The 13,965-nt window shown below is 35.7% G+C and overlaps 1 protein-coding gene across 1 annotated transcript; it reads right to left on the reverse strand.

Annotated features, from left to right (window-relative positions):
* Window positions 1-1,251: 1,251 nt before the first annotated feature.
* Window positions 1,252-13,634, reverse strand: LOC116010780 (metacaspase-1-like). Its single transcript, XM_031250288.1, has 2 exons — window positions 12,884-13,634; window positions 1,252-1,262 (listed from the first exon to the last, which is right to left on the reverse strand). The coding sequence occupies exons 1-2, from the start codon at window positions 13,632-13,634 to the stop codon at window positions 1,252-1,254; spliced, it is 762 nt and encodes a 253-aa protein (XP_031106148.1).
* Between the last annotated feature and the right edge of the window lie 331 nt (window positions 13,635-13,965).

Raw genomic sequence — 13,965 nt, forward strand, 5'->3', positions numbered from 1 at the left:
ATATATATATATATATATATATATATATATATATATATATATATATATATATATATATATATATATATATATATATATATATATATATAGGAATCTATTCAGGTGAGTACTAATGTATTATAGAGGTCTATGAGGTTAAATTGTGATCGTTAGATTAGAATATTGGATGGTAAGATTGATGTCTTTTTTTTTTTGTCTTTTTATTCATTTAGGCGCTGTTTTTAGTAGCTGGAGGGGTTTTGTGTCTTTTTTTTTTTGTAGTGTTTTAATTATGGTAGATTTAATACACTGTTTAATTTTGGTATTAATCCAACAGTTATATATATATAGAAATCTGTTCAAATGTGGCCACGCCTTGCCGTGCGGTCGGTGCGGTTCACACCACTCAATGTTAAAAAATGCACCACTTAATGTTAGAAAACGCACCACAATGAAAATACACAAAAACACCATAAAACACACCACACACCCAAAATAATGCACCATAACTCCCCTGGCTCTAATGGTGCATTCGCTAACACTGTGTGGTGTATATTTGCATACCTAGTGGTGTGTTTTTTGGTGATGCGTACCTAATGATGCATATTTGTGTGGTGCGTTTTTTAACATTGAGTGGTGTATATTTGTATACATAGTGGTGAGGCCGCACTGACCACACGTTAAGGGGCGGCCACACCTGATTATGACCCTATATATATATATATATATATATATATATATATTACTAATTTACACGTGCGATGCACAGCCTCAAATTTTATACTTAATTGATGAACTTATATCAATTGTATTGTATGGTTTTGGTTATATTTGTTGTAAACAAATGTGAGTAAAACAGTAACGTACAATGAGTAAAAGATTAAATTTACAAATTATTAACTACCTCTTTGTAAACTACATTAGTGGTTGAGTTATAAGTATTATCTAACTCATTACAGCCATTACTCTAACACCCCCAAATCTAAGGCATAACTAATGCGAATAAAAGACTAGGATTAATCCAAAAGATGCATAATTCAATAAATCAACAGTGAAACATAATTCAAACTACTAAGGGGTGCTACACCACACCTAGCTTACACCAAAGTTGATGTTAAGGCCAATGTCTACATGATAAAACTCCCCAAATACAGAATCCAAAATCTAGAATGTATTAAGTCTAACATTTGTCTCGAAATTAAAAGGCAACTCAAACTAACTAAAAGAGAGGGAAATAGAAATATTGGGCATGCTAATGCGCTCGCGACGGCTCTACTCCATACCTGAAATCATAAGTTAAAACATTTAGTGAATATTGCTAAGTAAACCTCACTCCAACACGTAAAACTACATAATATACATTTAATATCTACCATAAGTTTTGAGACTGACATATATCAACACTAAGGAATGTTTTTCAAAAGACTCATATTCCACAATAGCAACGATCACAAAGATAACACAAGAAAGGATATAAGACATTAACGAAGTTTAAACTAAATACCTCACTCAAGGGTCATCATGATGAGTCATAACCACGTGATCGTCGCATCAGGTTGAATCGCAATTGTTCAGTTGCGACTGTTTGTCGCAAGTAATTATTATCACCGACAACCATATTTATGTCGCAATATATTTTAATTTTGTCGCAATTTGTAACCAAAATCAGTTGCATTAATTTGTTGAGGGACGTCGCAAATAATACTTTTGTTCGTCGCAATAGAGCTTATTAGTCCGTTGCAAATACTTGTTCATATTCGTAGTTGTTTCCAATTTTTTGTCGAAATGTATGTCACAATTTTATTAATTTTAAATGTCATTTGTCAAATCATATGTTGCAATTGTTGTTATATGTTTGTCGGTGTAGTATGTCACAAATTTTTTAAATATATTTTTGTTTGTCGAAATTATACTTCAATTGAGTCGTAGTTAATATTAAATATAATATAATATTTGTATATTACATAGTAGTGTTCACCGCAATGTTCGTCAAAAATCATATTATTCTGATTAGTATAATTTATAATTTTCATGTCACAAATCTTATGCATACAAAAATAAGTATCACCCATATATATAAAATAGTAAATTCAATCCATCATACATATATAATTAGTTTAATACAAATAGGCCTCATCACTCAAAGTTCGTTTCTACCAGGTACTCAGCCCACCAGAGCCAAAGGCCCACAAATCTCAAATCAATAGTATCACAATAAGCCCCACATGGTTCCACAACCAGCATAACGATCTCAAAGAAAGATTCAACAACAAGATACATATCTCTCAATCAAACGATGCATAAATGTATAGGATTCGAAGGGAATACATATACAAAGTAGAACAAAGGTAGTAACTCAAACTCAATTGAAGAACAAGAATTCTAAGAAAATCATATCAAGTTCAAAGGAGTTGAAGCAATAACATAATGGGGTAACAAATACTCAAATTGAATCAAGGATATCGACAATAATGCATAGATTTCCAATACTAACAAGCCATAGAGATTATCAATTAAAGAATAGGATTCATGAATGAACAATATTCAATAAGCAAAGATAGCAGGGATTTCTCAAGACATCATACCATCACAACATACTGAAACAACCAAGGAAACATTTATACTAGAATAAATCACACGAGAACAGTGAACAACACTGTTTTTACGGGACTACCCGGCTGAACCAGTGGGCTCGTCGTACTCTACCGCAAGGTCAAATAAGGGGAAGCAACAAAAGTGAAACTTCCGCTACCTAGTTCCACCATAGGTCTTGCGGGGATGGCTCACGGGTGTGCCAGCCTGTGGGTCAGTTCTGTAAGGCCAAAATTACGAGCAAGACAGTACATTTTCAGAATAAACTCTCAGTAGACAGAAAAGATAACTATACTAAGATTTTCCAGAATACAATGCACCATCAACAACAAGATATCAAGAGTAGAAAGAATTGAATGACACTTCAATAACACAAGAAACTTCAATATCAAGTCACAATATCCAAGATATACCACAACAATAGCTTAAGAAACACAACAATATACACATCATCATATAAGAGTGGAAATTAAGTTTTATTGGACATAGGGTTACCTCTTGAAGCTAGCTATCCAAACCGCAACCTCCTCAAAGCTCACCCTAGCACATCTTCCATACTTTGATCATCTTAAGACCCCCAAACCCACCATAAAAGATAGAAAGAAATTATGAGAATAGGAAAATAGAAAGGGAAAATTAGATTCAAGACAAGTTCTTACCATAAACCAACTTGATGTAGTATAAAGAATGGATCTTGGCTTGAATCTTGAAGGTGAAGAGGAGATGAATATTTGGGTAAGGGAAGATGAAAATGGCGTGTGATGTAGGGGAAGAGAGAGAGTGGATGATCATGAAATGTCTAAGTCTTAGTATATATATGGATGAATAAGATAAGGTAAATATATATATACACATATACTCATATATATATGTATTAAGTTAGGATAAGTTAGTAAATGGGCCTTATATGAGTACAAGGCTTATATAAATATAAATATTGGGTTAAGTTGGGCTACAAGAAGTAGTATAATTATAAGAGAATAATTTGAAGTCCATAAGGTAGTGGATTAAATGCCTTACAAGATCACACACACACAAACATTTGGGATCATATGAGATTAGTTCTTTCCGTAGATTGTAAGATCATATCTTGTCTATTAAATATTAGATTTTAATGGTTCAGATCAATTTATGGGATATCGCTGGATGTTCTATGCCATGGGGATTGTGATTGGCTATATTTTTATTGATTCCCACGTTATTATTAGATCCATTCAGTTTCTTTTCTTTTTTTTTTTTTTGGTTTCCTTTTGTTATTGTTATTCTTCCCATACAAAAGCATAAGTCTTCGACTCTTCAGTTTCTTCTCATTTTTTTTCTCTGGTCTCCCATCACCGGTGCTATCAACTGTTTCTATGGCAAATTCTGGTCCCGGGCAGTCTAAGCATAGAGCGTTGTGTTCACGCACAAATGAAGGTATTCCTTTTTTTTTTTTTTTATTATTGAAAAGAAGCTTCGTTGTCTCCGTTTTAATGGTTGTCCAACACTAGGGTTTTCGGTTTATGTCGGGGAGGGGGGTGTTGGTGTTTTTGGTGGGTGCATGGTGTTGTTTTGGTTGTCGAAGCGGCGGCTGTGATGGTGGGTGCTTTATTGATGTTAATTAATTAATTTATTTTGTTTACGAATTTGTGCGTTTAGCATAATTTAGTTAGTAAGGATATTAAGTGTTAGAAATCTAATGAACTCATTGACATGCAATTGAATTGTTGTTTGTGTTAGGTTAGGAAATTAGTGTTTGAGTTTTTTATGTCTGTTTTTTTTTTTTTTTTCATAATTATATTTTTTCTGTTGTTAGTTTTTAGTGTGTGTGCGTTAGAGTATGTATGCGTTTAGACTAAGTTTTGGTGAAGAAGGTAAGTTTGTAGAAGGTTAAAAGATTATAATGTTAAATTAAAAAATGAGTTTTTTCCAATTAAATTAAAGGATGATGTTCTGTTATGTGAAATTGGAGTGCAATTTATTAAAAACGGGGTTGATAGGTGTATGCAAATCAGTTCATTTCTGTGTACGTTTAGAAGCATATTTTGTAGTGTTTGCACTTCATTTATTATGTGTGTGCGTTCAATTGTTGGCCTCACTTGTTGCGATTTGTTTCATATTAATATTCGTGTGTGCGTATGTGAGAATGTGGTTCCCTTTGAAGTTGTTTGTCAAATTTTAAGTAGTCTTTGTAAGCAATCTAGGCAAGTGTTAAGTGTATGCAACTTACCTTTGCAGCGTGTGCGTACAAATACATATTTAGGGTTTTTGAACCTGAGGGGTTTTAGGCTGTGTTGTTAAGTGTATGCAATCCATCTATAATGTTTATTTATTTATTTGTTGTTGTTTACAAATTTAATGAACTCCTGAGGATAGGTCATGGTATTGGAATGTTATTCGTGTTAGGTATGATATTTAAGGGTTATTAAGTGATTTTTTTAAAACTAATTTGTATGTGCTAACTGATTCAATTTCTGTTTATACTAATCATTTGTTTAATTATTTTAATATATATTAATAAGGAAAACATGTCATAAGTAAAATTAAGTGTTATTAAGTGTTTGATTTTTCTGTTTATTAATTTGTTTGTGTAATTATTGTAATATATATTAATAGGGGAAATATGTCATAAGTAAAATTAAGTGTTATTTTGTGTTTAATTACTATAATATTTATTATTATGGAAAATATGTTGTAAGTTTGTTCATAACAAAAATATATTTCAGGTTAGCTTTTTTAGTAGAACTACTTTTTTTAAAAAAAAAAAAAATTAAGGTATTAAAATAAACAGATTACTTTTTCCAAAACGGGGTTGCTAGGTGTATGCAAATCAATTCATTCGCATGTGCATTTAGAAGCATGTATTATACTATTTTTGCACCTCATATATTACATGTGTGTTTAATATTATGGTCAGTGTATGCATTTGTCTACTGGGCAAGGTCAAGCATAAGATCTTCTTCTTGGCTTATGTAAACATATTGATTCCTTCACACAACAATTTGCTTATTGCATCGACGAATTAGAAGAGATCGATATCAACCGTCAACCATCTCTAGAAATATTGATGATGTTACTGCATAGCATGCAAGTAAAGGATTGTGGATTCAGTGGTGTAATGTTTAAAAGTTCAGGGGCATTCTGGGATTTGTAAAAAGAAACTCTTTGACAATGCATTTTGAAAAGAGTTTCCAAATGTACTGTTAATTATTCGTGAATGCATTTTCCAGCATTTTCAAATGCACATTCTTAATTACATAAATGCATGCCACTGTATTTTTTCATTTTTCTTCTTTATTTTTTAGCTATTAAATCTACTAGATTAATGGGTAGGATTTATCAACACTTCCCACCTGGGAGATTGTTCTCATGGGAACCGGATCCGATCATATATATATATATATGTGTGTGTGTGTACACAAAATTGTTATAAATTGTGTTAAGAAATTAGTTTATAGGATTTATATTTTGTTTTTATTTAATTTTGTTAAAATCTTTTAAACAGGTTCGAGATTTTTTTTTTAAACTTAGGTGATCTCAGTTTCTCTGGATTAATTCTAAGCTCACAGGACCTTGCCCCTAGAGCTACTGCGGAGATAAATCATCGCGCAGTCAGCTCACCGGTCAGATCCTAGTTTTCATGTGCGCACAAAGGATCTAATCTAGCTAGACCTTTCAGTATCTTTGGACCTTTTTCTCATACATGCTACCAGTGGGGTTCGAACGCCGCCTCTAGTCATAACATTTAAGTCAGATGATGAACCAACTACGTTAATTCTCGAGAGGCCAGGTTCGGGAATTTTATGGGCGCATTGATAAACTAGTTTGTAATAGGTACAATAATGTTTAGCTGGATTTAGAATGAGTTTGTATACTACCATTACTTCATACTTCAATTCGAATTGTGTTAAATAGACACATACAAAAATTAGTTGTATTAAAAAAAAAAAAGAAAAAGAAAAGACATACAAGTTTCACTGTCATCCTATTAATATACAATGTTGTTGACTAGTTATCTCATTGAGAAATCGTAATTACTTGATACCTAACCTAGGCACATGGGAAAAGTGATACGCATCAACCTACAAATTCATTACAAGTGCTGATTGGGCATATTGTATTTGTGTTGATTTTAGGTAATTATCTTCTTAGTAAGGAAGGACTCTACAATTTTGTTTCCTAAACTAATTATCTTTTTTGCTTTTCAAGACTCACATTTACACCTAAAGTGTATGTGTTAATCCTTGATTAGCTTCTTACGTTCTCAATCTCATAATCTTCCTAGGGGGTGTAGCTAGACACGCTATATTGAACATATATTGCTTGTGAATTCTTAAAGTTACCACGGATTGCAACAGAAACTCAATCAGGTTTGAAACTAAAGGGAGATTCCGTGCAATTAGAGGTAATTTACTCCATACCATGCATTGAATTGAGAACATTTATGGATAATTTTATTTGTTCCATAATCTACTTGGGTCATATCAAAACGGAAACTTTCGACTCAATCGACCAGGAAATGTACTTAGCTGTTCTTTCATTCGAGGATTGTAAAAAAGTCTAAAGTAGTGTATTGACTTTGTATAATACCTCATTAAGTACCAATCTAGTCTTAATTAGAAATATGCCAGCAAAGCTCCAACGATTATTGTTTTCAATGTTGTTAATTAATGTGGATTTGATTCATGTATCTCTATATTCTAAATTAAAATTGATTTTTAATTTATCAACGTTTGTACCGCTTCTTTGAAAATAATATTAATCGCCTTACTATATGTAAAGAAAGTGAATATTATATTCTTAAAGGGAAAATGGTCAAATAGGCCATCGAATTTTAGCTGAAAAGTCAATTAGCCTCCTAAACATTTTAAACGTGCAATTACACCCATCAATGATTTATTTTGATACAATGAGACCTAAAAATCAGTTAATGACCTTCTATCACAAGTCATTAGGTTTCGGCCACCCTCCGACGAAATTTCAGGTGAAAAAGTGATCGGCGACCGGCGAACGGTCGCCTGTCACGGAGAAGGTACAAAGTAAACAAGATCAAGAGATAAATTAATGTAGGCCATGCTTTAAAATACATTATTGTAATACTTTTAACTTTTGACCATGTTTGGTGTTATTTTAAAATAATTTTATTTTGATATAATGTATTACATAATAAAATACTAATTGATCTTAAATTGTTGTACAACTGTACAAGCAAAACTCAAGATAGATACATAATGATGTGCATTAAAGTTTAAACAAAGTATTTTCTTAACATTAGCAGTGGAAAAATAGAATTCAAGTTATAATTGCGTTTACATTCATAATCAAATAATAGATAAATACTCCACCAAAGAGACAGGTTAAATAAGTTAATAACAGGAAAAAAAAAATTAAAACAAAGTGACGCAGCGGAAGCATGGTGGGCCCATAACCCACAGGTCCTAGGATCGAAACCTGGCTTTGATATGAGTGGTTTTCAATATTCCTTTTAGGCTCGATCTCCCTAGAAACTCTAGTTTATACATGTTGTATACATCCGAAAGATGTCCTACAGTCTACAGAATCATGTTTTGCACCGCATCTCCAGTTTAATGTATATATCCAAAAGACCTACAGAGTAACCTTTGATCTTCCTACAGAGAAAATGCATGGGGGGTTGTGCTAGTACTTGCACCAATGGGAGAATGTAAGATTTTCCCTAATAATATATATATATTATATTAGTGTCTTAATTAAGTGGTACAAGTTGACTAGGCTTATTAAATGGTTTGGTTGGACTAAATAACTAGTAGTTGTTATTCAACAAGACTTTGTGCCTATATAAACATGTATTGATGAGATACAAAACAAGTATTATATGGCACATACAGTTCACGGTACTCATACTACTCAATAGAGGGTGCGCATCTTGCGCGAGACACAAGAATGCTTTTTTCTTCTCTCCGCAGGGCCCTACAAAAGACTTCTCTTGCAGGGAGAACTCAATTTTCTCTCTCTTGTCTTCTCTTTCTTCCACATAAACATGATTCTCAAAAAAACCTCATAAAAAATTACTAATGGGATTGCTGGGCATCTACAATGGAGATGCCTTATTTTTAATATTTGATACTCAATTTTGAACGTTATGTATATCATTTGACTAATTAATTGACAAAAGTTCATTTTAAATTTTATTTTTAATACACTCTAACATATTTATAATATATGTTGAGTTTATTACCGATTTGATCCTCTACATTGTAGTATCTGTTCATCTATACTTTTCTCAACCTGTTGAAGAACAAAGAGTCAAATTCGATATCTCCTCCACTGAGGCTCGAACTCATGACCTTTCATTTAAGGGAGGCCACTACATGCCATTTGAGCACAAGGTGCTTGGCAGTCCTCCGACTATTAAAATGTTAACCACTTTGGTCCTCTTCTTCTATCAGCTTTAAATGTGAGGGTAGTTTTGGAAATTCAAGTGGTCCACGGGCTGCCCAGTCTGCCCAACTTCACTAATTAGTAATTACAGTGTATAACAAGTTGTGTAATGTGGTGAGGTGGGATGTGAAGGTGTTAAAACGAAGAGTTAAACTCCCCGAGTGTCGTGTCTCTCAAGGATGGCGAATGAGAATCGAATTTATGTTGACATTTAGGAGGTTGAAAGGTAAGAGTTGCAAGAATCGTAAGGAGAGGTTTTGTTCATGGGTTTGTGAAGGGTTTGAAAGGAAAGATTGGGATAGAAAATACAAAAGGTAAAAGAAGGGGGTGCATGCCTATGCTAAGCCAAAGAATTGATTATCGTAGGTAGCTTGGAATTGGGTTTCGGGATTGATCTAGGGAGTCACGGTATTAGTACCGAGTGGCGTCACACTCAGACTCTCAATCCTCATTCGGTTGAGGCATTTTATCGAACACCTTGCCTACCACTCCTCTCGGATCTCATCCTTTCGGATTAAGAGCGGAGATATAGATGAGTTAGGCTCGTGAGAGGCCGCTATCGCACACTCTCTCACTTCCACTCGGTTCACTAGCTATCCCGGCCGGAAATAGAAGCAAAGATTGAACAACATCATCCATATAAACATCAATCATACTCCCACAATACTCAAGATCATAAGATAAGATATAAGCATCAATCCATAGATTAACAAGGGCACACACACCCAAATTACTCTACTCTAACATGATAAACATTAATAACACAAAAGAAATAAAGCAAGAAAGTAAAAGAGCAAACTTTATATTAAAGGAAGAGTATTTATACCTTAGGAAGCTTGAATCTACATGATCTTCATCTTCTACACTAAGCTAAATCTATTCTAAGGAGGAGTATTTGTCTTCCTCCCCAAAGGGGAAGAATTTGGAAAACAAAACTAAGATCTAAAGTTATTGGGTGCCTCCTCCTCCCCCAAAGGTCTGAAATAATGAGCCTTATATAGGGGAAACAAAATAGGGGCAAGATGGTCAAATTTTCTCGCAGCATAGTCTAGGGCTGTTTCAGGGTTCTCGATGGGCTCGACGCGTCAAGCCCTCAAGGAATTTTCAAAAAAAACATACGGCGCGTTCTCGACGCGTCGAGCCTTAAGGCTTCGACGATTATCGCTACGTGTGGTGGAGGGCGTGGGGAGCTACTGGAATGTTTCCACGCCCCTCCACAAGCGTGTGAGGCTGCGTGGGAGGCTCCTGCTTCATGACTTCTTCATTTTCTGCTCAGTTTCAGCCTTAAGTCCTCCTTTTGGCTGTAGAATACCTTAAAAACATCTTCCATGCTCTCGTTAGAGGTTTTGGTCACATCTGAGTCTAAATGCATGATATTCTTGTAAAATGGGTAATAAACTATACAATTCTAGCCCGTAAATGACCCCTAAAATGAGCTATTCTTGGTGCTTATCAAAGTTTCCACACTTAAAACCTTGCTTGTCCTCAAGCAAGCATACTTTTCTAAACTCTAATCATCTAAGCAACAAGAATAGTTCGTTCTCTCATTGTCAATTGATCAAGCGATGTGTAGGTTTTCGGAGTTGAGTGGGTGAAATTCCCTACACTATCTACCAAGACCACTAAACTCACGCCGACCAAATGTAAGAAATATGCTAAGGAAGTTGAGGTCTCAAGAGATGGATATAACATAAAAAGTTTTGTTTACACCTTTCAAGCATGCAAGTGACAATAGGGTTTCACCTTGTATTTTCTAGGGGCCTCCAGCCGATCCGACTAGTGGGAACGATGCTCACCCCCTAGCCAATTTCCAACCTAACGCCAAAGCCCCTTTACGTTAATATAAGTGAGGGCAGGGACATGGACCGCTCATCGCCATGGCTTGGGCGATCACTCTATTTTCTCACTTCCTAGGATAACGTCATCAGGCGACCCGACTTCACATGGAGCTCCATGCTTTTTCGAAGACAGTGCAATGGGTGCCTGAATCCTAGCGAAGTGGCTCACCTCCTCTCTATTTTCTCATCTTTCAGGATCTCTTCGGGGTAACCGACTTCACATGGATCTCCATGCTTTTTCAAAGACGGTGCAATGGTTACCCCATATCTAGACTAGATGGCTCACCTCTGCTTTTATCTCTAGGAGTGGCCTTTGCCTTTTTACTTTCACCATATCAACCCCTCATGCCTTTTTATAGGGAATAGGGATTTTTCACTCTAAGCTTACTTAGGCTCACCTTTTGCCCCATGTCCTGCTAAGATTAGTTCAATTTCCGGGCTTCGCAATTTTTATCTTTCTAAAACTCAAGGGGTTCACACTCCCACTTCGAGAGATCCTTGACTGAGGTCCAAACAAAATACAAGGTAAAGGCATGCAAGCACACATAAAAATTTTCAATTTTGGGTCAATTGTGCAAATTGGTGAAAAGTGTAACTTCCAAAGCATATTTAAGACATTCAAATTTGGCACAAGGTTAGGAGCCCTCCTAGATAGTATTGGCAATAACACGCCCTCTAGTTCCTATACCTTATCACTCAATTAATCAACTATTTCAAGAAGCATAAATCATTTCCACACTTAAAAGTGAACATCGTCCTCGATGTTTCCATTAGGAACAGAGGAAACAGGATTAGGGTCTTAAAAGATTGTGCATTAAAGCATCTTTCCACACTTAAAGAGTGTGCTCTAGGCTTCAAATAAATATTCTAAAAATATTATACCCATTATAACAAAATCATGCGACTCATCCTTTGTGAACCAAGGCAAATATGCTCATAAAAATTGGAAGAAAGGTTAGAAAGATATACCATACAATGCGTCTATAGTCTTATCTTCAATTTACTGCCCATCTATTTGAAGATTTTCGGCTCATCATCTCCTCACCTTTTGGTATTTGCTTAAAAGTTGTGATTATTGGCACGGCCAGACCTGGGAGACTTAGGAAAATTGGATGAAAAGAAAATAATGCACGAGAATCTGTCAGGACCTGTCCACGCGGGCTCACACGTGTGGTGGTCCTCGTGGAGCAACACTGGAAAGATTCCACGCCTGCCACCACGCGTGTGAGCAGGCGTGGTCAGTAGTGCTGATCACTTTCTTTGTCTCCCGACTTTTGCCTTCCATGTTTGATCCGGTTTAGCTCATTTGTCATGGCTTAGCACCAAAATCACCTGCAATGTTAGCTCAAGCAAGGCTATTCTAAAAAGTAAAATTGCTAATAACAAAGGAAAAGAAAAAGTAAACAAGAAATAAAATTCTAGTCTAAGGATAACGTTGGGATTGCCTCCCAAGTGCGCCATGGTTTAACGTCTCCTAGCCAGACGTTGTGTGCTCTATCCTTCGAAGCACACAGATTTTGGGACCTTACCAAGCGTCCCGTGAACCTTTGCTTCAAGGTATGCCCCAAGATGTAGGACATCCTTGAATTTAAAAACAAAGAAGGGGAAAACATAGTTTATTAACAAATAAGCACAGGGTACTATCCTAAGATATTTAAGGATAGTGCGCCCCTCTTCTCCCTTCTCATCACATGTTCCATCCCCTAAGAACTTGTCCTTAAAGGTCTCCCAATGAACACTTTTTCCACAGTCTATCACATCTAAAGCGTTCTCTCTCCACTCTTGTTCTTTTGGATTGCCAATGGTGACAATCCTTTCCTTTCGTTTCCTTTCTCCTTCTATGATCCCTAATAACTCGATATCATCCTCACTCCCCAAATCATCACAAAATTGTAAGGAATCACACTCCCATGAGCAAAAAGAAGCTTTATCACAGTCATCAAAATTATCATGAAGTACAAGGGAATCATCCTCACAAACATTATAAGAACTTTCGATAAGAGTTGGAGTGAGAGTCTTACCTTGTGTGGGTTTTTCGTCTTCCCACACAATTTCAATGTGATCATTGTCTTCACTCTCAATCTCTCCCCATTGTTGCGTGTTCAACTCAGGAATCGAAACTTCTTGGAGCACCGGGGTGTCAAGTTCTGTGGATTCTTTTACACACACCTCTTCATCGTCAATCATTTTGTCCATCTTGTCACTCTCCTGTTGGTCGGTTTCCATTGTCGGGTGATCCATTGGTAGCATTCTCTTCATGAGCTCTTCCGACATCGATAGCATCTTAGCCTCAATTTCGTCCAGTGAAAGTCCTTCCTTGCGAAGAGTAACAAGATTCTTCTTCATTTCGCTTCTGATTTCATCTCTTAATTTGATAGTATCCTCCTTGGCCATTTGGATGAACATTTCTAATTTGTCTTTCAAGATTTTGATTTCATCATTGACCGGAGGATGATACTCACAAGATGGTCTCTCATATGGTATGGATTGGGTGAAATTTTGAGCAAAAGGTGGTGTTTCGTGGAAATATCTATTATGTTGTTGAGGTGGGGGTGAATAGCTAGGATGAGTGTAAGAATGTTGTTGAGGTGGGGGTGAATAGCTAGGATGAGTGTAAGAATGTTGTTGAGGTGGGGGTGAATAGCTAGGATGAGTGTAAGAATGTTGTTGAGGTGGGGGTGAATAGCTAGGATGAGTGTAAGAATGAGAATACCTATTTCTCTCAGGATTATAATTTGATGGAGGGTTATAATGAGATGGACGTTTAACAATTGAAGGAATTGTGGCCTGTAATGCCGGTTCACAACTAGGATCAATCTCCTTCATGACTTGAATAAGTCGGTTGTTAATACTCTCAGCTGTAGAACTAAGGGATTCCTCTCCATTTTGGTATGTAGCCTTCTCAATTCTTTCATGGGTAAGCACAAAGGGGGTATCATGAGGATATTGGGTGTAGTTTGGATAAGGGAAAGTATTCGGGTAAGGAAAGTAGGTATATTGTGATGGTGGGTATTCATAAGGACTTGGATAATAATATGGGTAAGGTTCATAGGTTTGGGGTGGAATATTTGTTGTATATGGTCTTCCATGGTATGGGTAACCATGGGAATACGGATAAGCACTCATTGGTAAGCTTCAAATGATTTGTCAAAGAAAA

This window comes from Ipomoea triloba, chromosome 2 (assembly GCF_003576645.1).
Source record: "Ipomoea triloba cultivar NCNSP0323 chromosome 2, ASM357664v1".
Taxonomy (NCBI): domain Eukaryota; kingdom Viridiplantae; phylum Streptophyta; class Magnoliopsida; order Solanales; family Convolvulaceae; genus Ipomoea; species Ipomoea triloba.